Raw genomic sequence first — 14,303 nt, 5'->3', positions numbered from 1 at the left:
GCGGTTGGGAAAATGCCCAGCGTCGTGGTAGAGTCCCCCTCTCCTCCTCCAACTGTGCAACAAGCCACCAAACTTTTGCTTCAAGGGGGCCAAGTCACCTGCTACACAACCGGCAGGCTGAAAGGAGAGTAGGAATACCCCCATTTCCTACATCCCTCCAGCCAACAAACATCTGTGTCTTCCTCTGTCAACAGGAAAGGCTCCAAGTAATCAAATGAAGGGAAATGGTCTTCTCCTTCGCTGACTTGCAGATCCTCTTTGACGGTGTCGCCCTGTGATACCATTGGCCAGTTGACCGTGTTGCCAGTGCACATCACCAACCATTTTTCTGCCCTGAACTCCGCAGACAGAAGAAGGATGCTGACACCTCTAGACCTCATGGAGCAGGATCCTCCAGCCTCTGTGTCCTGTAGCAGTGAGTCTTCGAAGGCTGGCAATCTGGTACTGCCGAGGTGATACCTCTTCCATTATTCTTCGACATGACTCTCCTCCAATGGAACTTTCGTAGCCTTTGATCCAACAAAGAGGACCTACAGCTGCTCTTAGAACTGCAGTATCCACTTGTACTCTGCATCCAGGAAACAAAATTGCATCCTCAGGACCACTTTGAGTTCTCTCATTTCGTCCCGGTCCAGTTTGACCTTCCCCTCAAGGATGGCATTCCATTTCATGGGGTAGTTATGCTGACTACCCGGCTTAAAGCGTTGCAGCGCACATTATCCATCCTCACTTGGCATTTCCCCTCCGTTATTCGATGTCATCAGGACAACCTTCCTCCAGCTTATTGGGCAGCTACCTCACCCCTTTCAGTTGCTCAGTGACTGTAATGCACACCATCCCCTGGCAGCTTTCTGAGGCCGTCTGGAGGCTTTACTCCTCCCTGGTGACCTTCATGAACAAAATTTCCCCAGTTGTGATGACCAGGTTGAATATCTGACAAACGTTATCCTTACCTCCACAGAAAATTTCATTCCTCATACTCCCTCTGTACTGCGCCGTGTCCAAGTCCCTTGATGGACTGAGGTGTGCCGCACAATTTGTGCAGGGAGACCTGTATTTTTAACCACCATCCAACAATGGCAAACTACATTCACTATAAACAGTTGCGTGCACAGTGTCATCGCATTCTTCGGTATAGCAAAAAGGCTGTCTGGATTTAATTTACTAATTGTTTTAACGGTTCCACTCCCTCTTCCGTCGTGTGGGCCAACCTCCGACGGCTCTCTTGGATTGAGGGCCATTCCCCAATTTCCGGCCTGACAGTAGCAAACCATGTCACAGTGGACCCTCTTGCTATCTCCAACACCTTGTGCCTCCATTTTGTGGAGATTTTGAGCTCCTCCCACTATCACACTGCCTTCCTCCATCGGAAACGAGATGAGAGGCTCCGCCCACACCCTTCTCTTCTCAGAATAGTGAGTGCTACAATGCTGCCTTCACTATGAGGGAGCTCGATCGTGCTCTCACTTCATCCCTACCTTCAGCCCCAGAGCCAGATGATGTTCGCATTCAGATGCTGCAGCACCTTTCTCTTGCAGGTAAGCACTTTCTCCTTGTTCATCCCCAGTAGCTGAGTGGTCAGTGCAACAGAATATCAATCCTAAGGGCCCTGGTTCGATTCCCAGCTGAGTCGGAGATTTTCTCCACTCAGGGAATGGGTGTTGAGTTGTCCTAATCATCATCATCATTTCATCCCCATTGATGCGCAAGTCGCCAAAGTGGCGTCAAATCGAAAGACTTGGACCCGGCAAACAGTCTACCCAACGGGAGGCCCTAGTCACACATCATTTACATTTACATTTTTTATTTATTTATTTTTTTTTCCATATGTACAACCGCATCATCATGAAGCCACTATCATACCCATACCTAAGCCCAGGAAGGACAAACATCTTCCTTCTAGCTGCCGCCCCATTTCTCTCACCAGCTGTGTTTGCAAGGTTATGGAACGTGTGATACATGCCCAGCTGGCAAGATGGCTCGAGTCTCACAATTTACTAACCACTGCACAGTGTGGATTTCAAGCACACTGTTCTGCAGTTGACCATCTCATCACTTTTTCATCCATGTCGTGAATAGTTTTCTGCGGAAATCCCAGAACTGTGGCCGTGTTTTTCGATTTGGAGAAAACCTCCCGACACCTGCTGGAGGTCCGGTATCCTCCGTACACTCTACACGTGAGGCTTCCATGGCTGCATTCCCCATTTTCTTCAGGAATTTTTAAAAGACCGAGTTTTCAATGAACATGTGGGTTCTGCCTTGTCGGACACCTTTAGCCAGTAAAGCGGTGTGCCTCGGGGTTCCTCACTGAGTGTCGTCCTCTCTGCTATCACCATTAACGCTATAATGACCTGTCTCCAGATGGGAATTTCCACCTCCCTTTTCATTAACAATGTTGCCATGTATTGCAGTTCTCCATGGACTTGCCTCATTTAGCAGTGTCTTCAGCGATGTCTCAATTGTCTCTACTTGCGGATCATCGACAATGGCTTTCATTTTTCCACTGACAAAACTGTTTGTATGAATTTCTGGTGGCGCAATTGGTTTCTTCTACCGTCTTTACATCTTGGGCCTGTTGCTCTTCAGTTCATTGAAACTACAAAATTCCTGTGGCTCATGCTCAATAGGAAACTTTTTGGTCCTCCCAAAAACCTGGCAGCCCGCTGTATGCGGTCGCTGTGTCATACGTGTCCTCAGTGGTACTTCCTGGGGAGTAGATCGAACCACCCTTATCCGTTTGTACCGGTCACTTGCCCGTTCAAAACTAGACTATGGGTGTTTCGTTTATGCTTCTGCACATCTGTCCCTGTTACCCCATCTTGATACTGTCCACTAAATTGGCATCCATTTGGCCACAGGCACTTTTTACACTAGCTCGGTTGAGAGTCTGTATGCAGAAGCTGCCGAACTACCACTTCCCTACAGCCGTGACTTTCTCCTCAGCAGATATGCATGCTGTTTGTCTACCATGCGTGGCCACCCATCCTAAGCAGCCTCCTTCGATGACTTCTTTTATCACCAGTATGGGGTGTGTCCCTCTTCTCTGTTACCTCCTGGAGGTTGCTTTTGGCTATTGCTCTGGCAGCTTAACTTCATGCTACATACCACTTTCCTGATGGGTGTGAACCCTTCCCCACCTTGGCTTCATGCGGCGTCCTGTGTTCACCTTGGCCTTCATTCGCTTCCTAAGGACACTACTCCAGCTCACTCTATTGCCTTCAGTTTCATGACCTTCGCCTGGAACTTTGTGATAGTACCTTTGTGTACACTGATGGCTCTTGGATTGATCGAGGCGTCAAGTGTGGCTTCGTCATTGGCACCAACATTCTTTGGTATCAGCTTCCGAAACACTGCTCAGTTTTTACAGCAAAGCTCTTCACTCTGTATAAGGCCACACAGTACATCCGGCGGCACAGGATTTTCAATTGCTTCATCTGCTCCAATTCTCTCAGTGCCCTTCAGAGCTTCTGTGTGCTGTAAACCACCCATCCCTTAGTGCAAGGGTCCAGGAAAGCTGTCACTTTCTCACTCTTGATGGAGTCTCTGTGGTGATTATGTGGGTTCCTGGTCACTTCAGTCTGACAGAAAGTGAGGGCACTGCCAAGACACAGTCCTCGTACCTCAACCCACTAGTTCTTCCATTCCCTCCAGTGATCTCTGTGTTGCTGTCTGTCAGCAGGTGGTGTCACTTTGGCATCACCACTGGTCCTCCCTTCAAAGGAACAAGCTCTGGTTTATTAAATGTCTCCCAGCAGCTTGGACAACCTCCTCTCAGCCCTCTTGCCATGAGGAAATCATTTTAGCTGGGTTGCTTATTGAGCACTGTCTTTCTAGCTATCGCCATTTGTTAAGAGGTGCTCACCCAACACTTTGTCCCATTGCCGTCAGCCTCTGACAGTCCACCATTTCCTGATGGAATACCCATTTTTCAACCACTTAAATTCTCATTTTTGTTATCAACCATTTTAGTAAAAACCTGTTGACCAGGTTTTACTTTTTATCCATCGGAACAATATGGTGAAGGACATTTAATCTTTAGGTCGGGACCTCTGTTTCTCTATGGCGTATTTTATAGACCTTTCTCTATGTACCTGTTTTTAACTGTCTTCTCTTCATTTGATTGGGACTAACATATAGTCATTTTTAACTCATCTCTTTGTCTTTGTGTTCTACAGTTCTCACATGGGTGCGTATAACCCTAGATGTTTTTGCACCCTAAACCAAACCAAACCAAATATACTTTGTCTATATCTTCCTCTTCAGCTTGCGATGTCAGCATGTATACCTGAACTATTGTTGTTGGTGTTGATTGGCTGTTGATTCTGATGAGAACAACCCTCTCACTGCACTTCTTACAGTAACACTCTCTCTGCCCTACCTTCCTATTCATTATGAATCCTATGCCTGTTACACCATTTTCTGCTGCTGTTGATATTACCCTATACTCATGTGATCAGAAATCCTTGTCTTCTTTCCATTTCACTTCACTGATGTCTACTATACCTAGATTGAGCCTCTGCATTTCCCTTTTCAGATTTTCTAGCATCCCTACCACGTGCAAGCTTCTGACATTCCCCACCCTGAATCGTAGAACATTATCCTTTCATTGGTTATTCAATCTTTTTCTCATGGTCACCTACCCCTTGGCAGTCCCCTCCCAGAGATCTGAGTGGGGGAGGGACTACTCCAAAATCTTTTGCCAAAGGAGAGATCATCATAACACTTTTTCAACTACAGGCCACATGTTGTGTGGATACACATTATGTGTCTTTAATGCAAGGGTTCCCATTGCCTTCTGCATCCTCATGCTGTTGATCATTGCAGATTCTTCTGCCTTTAAGGGCAATTTCCCACTCCACGGACAAGAGTGTGCCCTGAATCTCTGTCCACTCCTCTGCTCTTTTCACAAGACCATTGGTTGAATGAGGATAACTTCTTATGCCGGAAGTCTTTGGCCACCAATGCTGATTATTGATCTACATTTAAACAGTGGTGGGTCTCAAACCCGGGACCAAGGACGTTTCGATTACTAATCAAAGATTCTACCCCTAGATCATGGGTTTCTATCTCTTTTGAAGGTATTTCTAAATGTTCATTCCTAATTATTTTTGTTTTTATCCAGTCTTGTTTTCTTTTGTGGCATGATGTAATTGTACGACTCTTTGTACAAAAAACTAACTACCTAGATCACATATAATGTGTAACTACTGTCTGTGTAGTTCAGAGGCAAAGTCACTATATGACATGCAAATTTTTCCGAAGCCTTGCAGTTACAATTGTTCTGAACCGTTCTCCTTCAACTGTCATTTTAAATTTCTATGTAGGACTTTATCCATAACTTATTTATGGTACCAATTCCCCCCCCCCCCATCCCTACCCCCCCCCCCCCCTCTCTCTCTCTCTCTCATAACAAATTAACATTTAATGGGAGATTGTTTTCTTACAACTTAAACTTTTTAGTTTTTTAAAATCATTTATAAGCATTAAATGTTGTGAAACATTTTATATGAGAGAACACAACTTTATTTGATAGATATTAAAATAAACTTGTGTACTATTCTAAAAGTTGATTATTTAGTGGCCATAGATTCTGTAGAAACTACAGTGTGTCATCTACTAAACACGAATGTATTTTAGTGCAGAGTGTTCTAATTTTAGATATAAAATAGGTTTCAGTCTTACTCTTGAGCAGAGAGCATGTACATTCACCACAGGTCTTCTGGCCTGAAATGTATCTATTAGCTGCTTATATTATTAAAACATTTCCATTTGTGTTAAAACAAATATGAAGAATGACCAACCCTTCACATGCAGATCTTAGTGGCACACATGCACACTTAAAAGATAACACAATTTTTTGTGATCTTTTAATACTGCCTTGGCACTCGTGTGTTGATGAGGGGTTGTCTGAGTTCGACAACAGATCATGGGTGTAAATAGAAATAAATACCACAATAGTGGGAATTTCAGAATGGTTATAACAAACATAAACTGAGCTATGTAAGAAAGTAGTCTCCTGTATAGTATTATTTATTCTGTTGGCATGGATAAACAGCAACAGTAGTCCATGATGATATACATTACTTATTATTTCCAAATGCCTGATGAAGTGACAGTATACCTACAGCAACACTTTCCACCTGATTTTTACATGCTTCATAAAAATCATAGTAGGCAGAAACATACATGGAATAGAGGTACCATAAATAAATAAATGAAAGAGATTCAGAAAGAAATGAAAATGTTCCTTTTGCAACAATTTGGCTGTAATATTTTCATATTTTGCAATAATGTCAAAACATTGATTGCAATAACAGTTGAAATCATTCTTTTTAAATCTGCCTCTGCACTGAAACTAACATGGAAGTGCCACCAGTAATTGCGACATCTTAAATTTGGCTTATTTCTTTATTTTCAACACCTGAGACTGGGTAGAGATCATGGCCATCAATGATAGTTGTAAGAAGGTCATAGGAAAATGCTAGCAGTGAATGTCATTTAGATCTCTACAACTAGTGACCCACCTCTGATGACTTACCTGGCATAGTGGTAATTTTGTTTATGGGCCATGGGAATACAATTAAAATACAGAGAACAAGTTCATCATTTTCATATAAAGTATTGGGCATGTATTGCTTTTTGTTAACTAATTGGTTCTGTTGTCATCATGGGGATACTGTAACCTCATCAGAAGTTTATAAAATAAAAATAATTGGACCTGGTGTAAAGATCAGAATAAATAAATCTTAGGTTGAAGAGAGATGCAATTTGCAAAATGACGTTTACCAACAGAAATTTTTAAAGTTCAGTACTAACAGTTTATTCACCTTTATCACAAGACTAAAATGCAGACTGTGGATCAATGTCTCAGTTGGCAAATGAATTGAAAATAGCCCAAGTCCCCAATATAGTGGTTTGTAAACTCGCCAAATATATTTAAATAAACATTAACACTGCATGTGTTCACTGTTCAAAGTTGTTCTGTGTTCAAGTCAGCACTAAACGCAATAAATGTATGTCCGATGGACCCTACTTCATGCTGCCTGACTGTGATGCCAGTTCGGTGTGATTAGCTTCTGTTTACTGTCTGCCTGTCATAAGCTCCAGTTCAGAGAGGTCTGACACAAGCTGCTGCCACTTGCAGGCCACCCAACTTCAGTGCCAGCTACATTTTCTGTGAGACTTTTTCCCACATTTCCCTTCATTGTCCAAGCATTATCTCTGTACTAAAAAATCTGTTCTTTTCAACTTTATATCATTTAGGAAGTCACAAGTAACTCACACTGGCCTCCTTGTTGCAGCATGATAATGGTAGCAGTAGCTCTCGCCGGCCTGGCACTACAGTTATCAACCTTACGTTGCCTGTCAAATTTTTTCTTGCCTGTCAAATTTCTCTTGCGGTCTTCAGTAGATGTTTGTATGTTTATTTGATGTTTTGCTGGCATGATTTTATTTTCATTGCTGGTGAAGGACTGTCACAGCTATTGGAGGCTGCATCTCAGATAATAATTGCCAATCTTGCTGATGCAACATGATTAAGTTTTGATTTATCAGTAGATCAAGTTGAAATTAATACTAATAACATTTCTATTAATTGTTATATTAACATTTGTAATTGACTTCTACAGGGTCATCCATTCATGGAAAGTTTAACAGAGAACAAAGCATTACTATACAGCATTGTTGGGTCAGCTGCAGCTATTTTAATTTTAGCTATGGGGCTAGTGCCTGAAATGGCGTACCAGTTTGAAATAGTGGAATTTCCTGCAGAGGTAAGTACACCTATGCATAGAATTTAGAGCAGTCATGCTTATTAATAATAACAATATTCAATTTGTTATTTAATGGTTTATATCAAAATAAGAGGTAAAACTGGCATTTATATGACATTTTTGCTCATAAAACCCAGAAAAATGTGAAAGATTAATTTCTTTCTGATAGTTAAATGGAAATGAGATTATGGAGATAATGTGACAAGATATAGCAGTTGGAAAATTCAATGGGATGATTTTTTGGGATGTGGGAGTGAGAGACTTTGCACAGTTTGTGACTAGCTGTTGTTTAGCATGTAGTTACAATTTGCTTTGAACCAAAGCTGAATAACTCAGACACTGGATGCAGTGATAAGATGATAACAAATGCTAAGATTCAGTTAACAGTAATTTTGATGGGAACAGAATTACTGCGTAGGTAAATTGTGAAAGATTTGTCACTTATCAACAGTATTATGAAAGGTATTGATTGCTATTTAGTGTGAAGATGATACATTGACTTGCAGATATTGAGATTTTGCCTAAAGCCTCCTTCAGAAAGAGAAACACACACACATTCACATAAGCAGGCATCTCTCTCTCTCTCTCTCTCTCTCTCTCTCTCTCTCTCTCTCTCACACACACACACACACACACACACACACACACACACACATGTGCGCATAACCACTATCTCCATCCAAAATGCAACTGTGTCATGTCGAACAGCAGCAGCCGTCTGGAGTGGGATGGGAAATTGGGAGGGATAGCTGGGTATGAGTGGGGGAGAAAAGTCAGTGATGCCTGGAGGACATGCAGGGTCTACATGGTGGCAGGACAAGGCTGCAGTCCCACTTAGGTGATGGGGGGTGGGGGGAGGGGAGTAAAAAAGGAGAGGAGCTGGGGAGGAGAAAAGGCTGATGGAGGCCTTGGCGGAGAGTGGCACACAGTAAGTGTGATAGGACATTAATTTGGAAGAAGTGATGGAACAGAAGGTGCAGAAACTGTTGGGAAGAGGATGTGGGGTTAGTAGGTTGACATAGGTTGAGGCTGGGATGATTTTAGGAGTGGAGAATGTGTTGTAAGGATAAATCCCACCAGTGTAGTTCATAAAAGTTAGTAACGGAGGGGAGGGTCCAGATGGCTTGGATCATGAAGCAGTTATTGAAATCAAGTATTTCATGTTCAGCTGCATGTCGTGCCACAGGTTTGTGCACTTTGCTCTTGGCCAAAATTTGGTGGTGGCCATTTATCATGGTGGACAGCTGTTTGCTAGTCATACCTATGTAAAAAGCTGTACAATGATTGCAGCAATATTGGTATGTAACATGGCTGTTTTCATAGCTGGACTTGCCTCTGATGTTGCAGGATAAGCCTGTGACAGGACTGGAATAGGAAGTGCTTGGTGGGTCGATTGGGCATGTCTTGCAACTGGGTCTTCCACAGGGATTGACTAGGATGTTGTGGAGGTTGAGTGGGAAACAGAACACCACTTTAGGAGGGGTGGAAAGGATCTTGGGTAGGTTTTCCCTCGTTTTAGGGCATAATGAGAGATACTCAAAGTCCTGATGAAGGATGTGTGTTGTTGTTCCAGTCTGGGGTGGTACTGGGTGACAAAGCTGGTTCTTGGGTGTGATGGGAGGATTGAGAGTGAGGGGAAATGGCACAGCAAAGCTGTGTGCGGACTAACTCTAGGGATAGTGCCTGTCTCTGAAGGTCTTCATGAGACCATCATATTGGGCAAAAGAATTCTTGTCTCTGCAGATATGCTGTCCCTGAGTGACCAGGTTGTATGGGAGGGATTTTTGGGTTCAAAAGAGATTTCAGCTGTTGAAGTGCAAGTACTGTTGGTGGTCTTTTTGTTGTGTGTGGATGCAACTCAATGTGTCATCTTTACAGTGAGTAGTAATCTATCCTTTTCATAATATTGTTGATATTCCATTGTTATATTTGTTACTTACAGAAGTACGTATATTATTTTTCAAGTGTATGACACACACACACACACACACACACACAGTGTTTCAGGAGGCATGATTTATATGTAGGGGGTAGGACCAGTACAGATCATGTATGCAGTGGGGGTGTAATCAGCTGATCACCAATATCTGTCAGAGAGGTATGTATGTATGTTTGCCACGTGGAGTGCTGTCTGTGTGCTTATTCCGTGCTGCAAACAGTGTCGCGGTGAAACTCTGTTATTTATATTGTAGTCAGTGACCCTATGTCATCAGCTTTGATGGTAAGTCATGAATGTATCAGTTCTCCACAATAAATGTTCTTGTTCCCTTTATGTTACTGTTTCTTGTGCAGGTGGAAGTAAGAAGAAATTGCTATGATGAAATAAGTTCCAACACTCTTTTCTGTTATCCCACACACACATAACATGCATTTAATTGTGCCCAACTTGCAGCAGTACAAGACTTGCCTCAGGGATGTTAGTATAGACTAAATCATATAAAACTTTTTCTGTAGCATGTATCCAAATTTTATTGGTTACAGAGATAAGTTTCCATTTTGTATGATGATACTCCAATTGCTATGGTTTTATTTCTCAACTGTCTTTATCATCGACTGTAATTTTTTGTTTTGAATGTTTAAAGTTCGATGTCTAAGGCTAAAAGTGATTTTGGAGAGGACCTTTTTAATTTAAGGACACACAAAAAGTCAGTCAAAGCCATGGTGCAGGTTTTTTAGAAGTCTTGGGATTGTGTGACTGATTTAAGTCTCAATCTGAAATTTCCATATAGAGCAGTTGAGCAATTTATATCCACTTGATATTGAAACTTTTGTGAATGAATGGCAAGTCTAAGTGGAAAATGGTATTTAACACAGAAAGACAGTAAATACAGGTGCAACCTACTGTTCCATCTGAAATATTATTTATAGATTGTAATTTTACCAGAGAAAGTTATTCCACAATCTGCAGGTTGATGAGACATATATCTCATCTGCACATAACAACAATCATAGAAATTCTCTTTTGTGACAGCTATAACATGTATTTTGGAGATAAAAATCAGCTCATGCAACAAATATTAAATGGCAAGAGAAAAGTTTGCCACAGCTGAGAACATTACAACTCCAGTTTCCCCAGATCTTTGTGTCTCAGTCTTCAGACCACCAGTCTGAAAATTTCATTACTGAATGGGGAAATACAACCAAATTGAAAAATTGTTTGACAGTAAGTTTGTATAAGGAACAGAAATGTCAACATGAAATACCCTGTGGGCCACTCATATTACAAAACCAGTATGAACAACAAATAATGAAATCCTGTATTTTGTGCCTATCCAGTATAGTAGGCAGAATACATGATTGAATTTGTGAGAATGGGGGAATATACTGTGTGCAAAATGTAGTACTCAAAGCTGCCACTTCTGGCAGCAGCAATGGAGTGAACCTGGCTGGCCATGACTTGGATGACAGGTAGGGGTACATCATTCCATGCTTCTTCAACTCTGTGCCAAAGTTCACCTATAGTAATGGCTGGTGATGGTGGCGTGCCATTCTTAAATCCATGACAAGGTGTCTGTGTCTTCAGTGTGTGAGAGATCTTGATAATATGCCAACCAGGCAACAGACAAACACTCTTTACTGAGGCAGGTCATGTGACATCACTTAATATGTTATTCTGCATTACCTTATTGAAATATAATCTCATGGAGACCTTGAAGATGGAGCACAGATGTGTTACATCAGATATGTAATAGTCAATGTGAAAATCACCAGTTACGCAAATCAGAGGTAATCATGAATTGCAAGCAATGAAACCCAATGCCATGACACCAGGAGCTGGGGCTTTATGATGATAACAAATGCAGTATGGTGACATTGGTTCTTCGTGGAACCTTCATGAATCATACTGCTGTATGGAGAGCTGGGACTTGTCTGAAAAGACAGCATAATGGCAGTACTGTCTCGGGAGCTGTCATTTGTCATTCCACTGTCACCATGTGTGTTCTCTACTCCTGCTCCAGGAGAAGCCCTAATTGTGGTTGCTGTGCAGATAGGCTGTGGTGCTTCAGATAATGTTGCACTGTGGGTACCTGTCTTGCTGCAAACAGGCCCAATTCCTGACTGAAGATACTGTACAGACCTGCTCAACTCGGCAAACAATGTTTTTCCTCTTGAGTGCTAGTTGTGGGGACCTATTGAGATGCTGCATGATGTTGAGTACAGCCTTTCTGAACGCATTCATACCATATTCGCATGATAGTAGTGGGATCTCAACATGTATGAGCAGCATTATTGTGGAATGAGAAACTGCAACCTAGACAGTCCACAATCCGGCTAATGTTGAATTCTGACATGTGCTGGTACACTTTTCTCTTTACATGAGGCATGACATGGTCTTCTCATGAACATCCAACATTCAAATGTGATTTCTGAGTAAGAAACACATCGTATAATCTTTCTTATGTATAGCAAAATGTAGACGACGTTACTCCTACCTCCTCTTTGTGTGTGTGTGTGTGTGTGTGTGTGTGTGTGTGTGTGTGTGTGTGTGTGTGTGTGTCAGAGATGCTAATCATTTTCATATCCAAGAATAGTACACTTCATTCCAATCTGAGGTTCAGTTCTAATGGCCAGCAATGTAACTTGATCAGTAACAATGGGCATAATGGTATTGAGCTGGAAGTGTGTTAAAATACTACAAAGGAATGAGACTGGTACTCTATAAACAATTACCAAGAAATTTTTTATTAGCTGTTCGTTGTACTTTGTGTGCTCAGGGTTTACTGTAAGGTGTAAAGGCAGTTGTAGCTGTTGGAATAAACATATTATTTATTGTAGTATGTTGAGATCATAAAGGAATGACATACTTCATACTAGCATGAAGTTCACATTTCTGTGCTGTGAATTTTTTGCAGCCACATGTAGTGAGGGTGAGGGAAGACAAAAATGAAGGAGCAGGTCCCAGAGAGTGTAGGAGATCAAAGATTCTCTCTCTCTCTCTCTCTCTATCTATCTATCTATCTCTATCTCCCTGACACGTCCTCTTTCATTATACTTTTATATATGTCTGTCAGCTGTACTAAGAATTTCACATCTTGTACATAAATAATGGCCAGCCATTCTATATGAGGAGGGTGTTTCTTATGCTTGCATGGATAAAGATGGTGCAGTTAGTGCCAGCAGGATCTTAGGGAAGTTTCAATCGCAGCAAGGCCGTAGGTGTGGTGCATATTAGTATACAGGTGACATCTCAGCGGTAACAAGAAATTGTGGTTCTGACTGTAAAAGTAGTGGAGGAGTAGGGTGAAGTCTTTAAAGTAGGGAAATATGCTACTGGAAATGGACTGAAGGCATTGGTTGACAAGGCCACGTTAGTAAGAGATCCCAGTGAGGCTTCTCAGTATTTTAGTAAGTTATACCAGTCGAAACTTAATTCTGCTTACCTTTCTAGTTTAGTGTCTCAAGCAGTAATAATACATTGGTAGCTTTAGGATACTACTGATGTTTTCATGCATCACAGGCAAGTCCACAACTTCAAGCTATTTGGAAATGTCTTGTATACAACACGAGAAAATTTAGTGAAAATTTGATAACAGAAATTACTGAAAACAAGAAGAGCATGAAAAATATCTGTACCATCTTCATTTTCCTGTGACATTCTACTGTTTAGCCTCTTGTGCAAATAAACTTAAACAGCCAGTGGAAGAACTCAATGTAGCAACTTTGCAAGTAGGCCTGAAAATTGATTACATTAAGGTTAAATAATGCTTTCTTACACAAAGATAAACTGGTACAAATTAACAATGAAGTCATAGAACCATTTGAGGAGATTTTGTATTTGGGACAATGAAGCCAACAACCAGGCTGGCTGCAAAAAAATAAAATAATTAATTAACAGAAGAGTGGAAACATCTTAATTTTGCATTTGTTAAACATATTATTTCACACATTTTTAATGTGAAAACAGACGCAAAGCTGAGTACTGCTCAGAGAGGAATGGGAAAATACATTTCAGAAGATACCAAGAGAGACAGAGAAACAAATAAATAAAACAGGGACCAGACCTGAATGGAAGATGAAGTAATGACTTTAACAGAAATGTGTTAATATAGGCAGGTGAACAGAGAAGTTGTCTGGTGGATTCCAAAAGAAAATGAAGAACAGTGTTCAGTGGAAGACATTGCAAAACAGCACAGCATTAACAGTCTGGATGTGTATTCCTGTGGACAATATATAGCAGCAAAAAGTTTATACAAGGACTGTTCAGAAAGTATCTGACTTATTTATAAAATCAACATTTATTCAGATAAAATTACTTTACACCAGTTACCTTCAAAGTAGTTCCCTTCAGCTCCTACACATCTCTTCCAGTGCTGCTGCAACTGCTGGAAACATCGCTAGAAAGCCATTTGGTGCCAGGTATGGTGCCAGTTGCTCTGTCAAATTCTGCATAATGTCTTCCTTGTTCTGAAGTCTGGTCCCTTTGTGTTGTGTACATAGTTCCGCGTAGTCAGCGTGTACACAACATCCCACTAGAGTGCGCTCCACTAAGCACAACAGCGCAGGCACAGCACTCGTCTGTCTCCGCACTAC

At 41.5% G+C, this 14,303-nt stretch overlaps 1 protein-coding gene across 1 annotated transcript in view; it reads left to right on the top strand.

Moving 5' to 3' along the window:
- The window catches only part of LOC126190967 (endoplasmic reticulum transmembrane helix translocase), a 176,233-nt gene that overhangs the window by 144,993 nt on the left and 16,937 nt on the right, over positions 1-14,303 (top strand). The window contains exon 21 of the mRNA XM_049931631.1: positions 7,629-7,772. Within this exon, the coding sequence (XP_049787588.1) occupies positions 7,629-7,772 (144 nt within the window). The remainder of the gene's footprint in view (positions 1-7,628; positions 7,773-14,303) is intronic.

The sequence above is a fragment of the Schistocerca cancellata genome, chromosome 6 (genome assembly GCF_023864275.1).
Source record: "Schistocerca cancellata isolate TAMUIC-IGC-003103 chromosome 6, iqSchCanc2.1, whole genome shotgun sequence".
NCBI lineage: Eukaryota > Metazoa > Arthropoda > Insecta > Orthoptera > Acrididae > Schistocerca > Schistocerca cancellata.
This window is presented reverse-complemented; position numbering and strand designations above follow the sequence as displayed.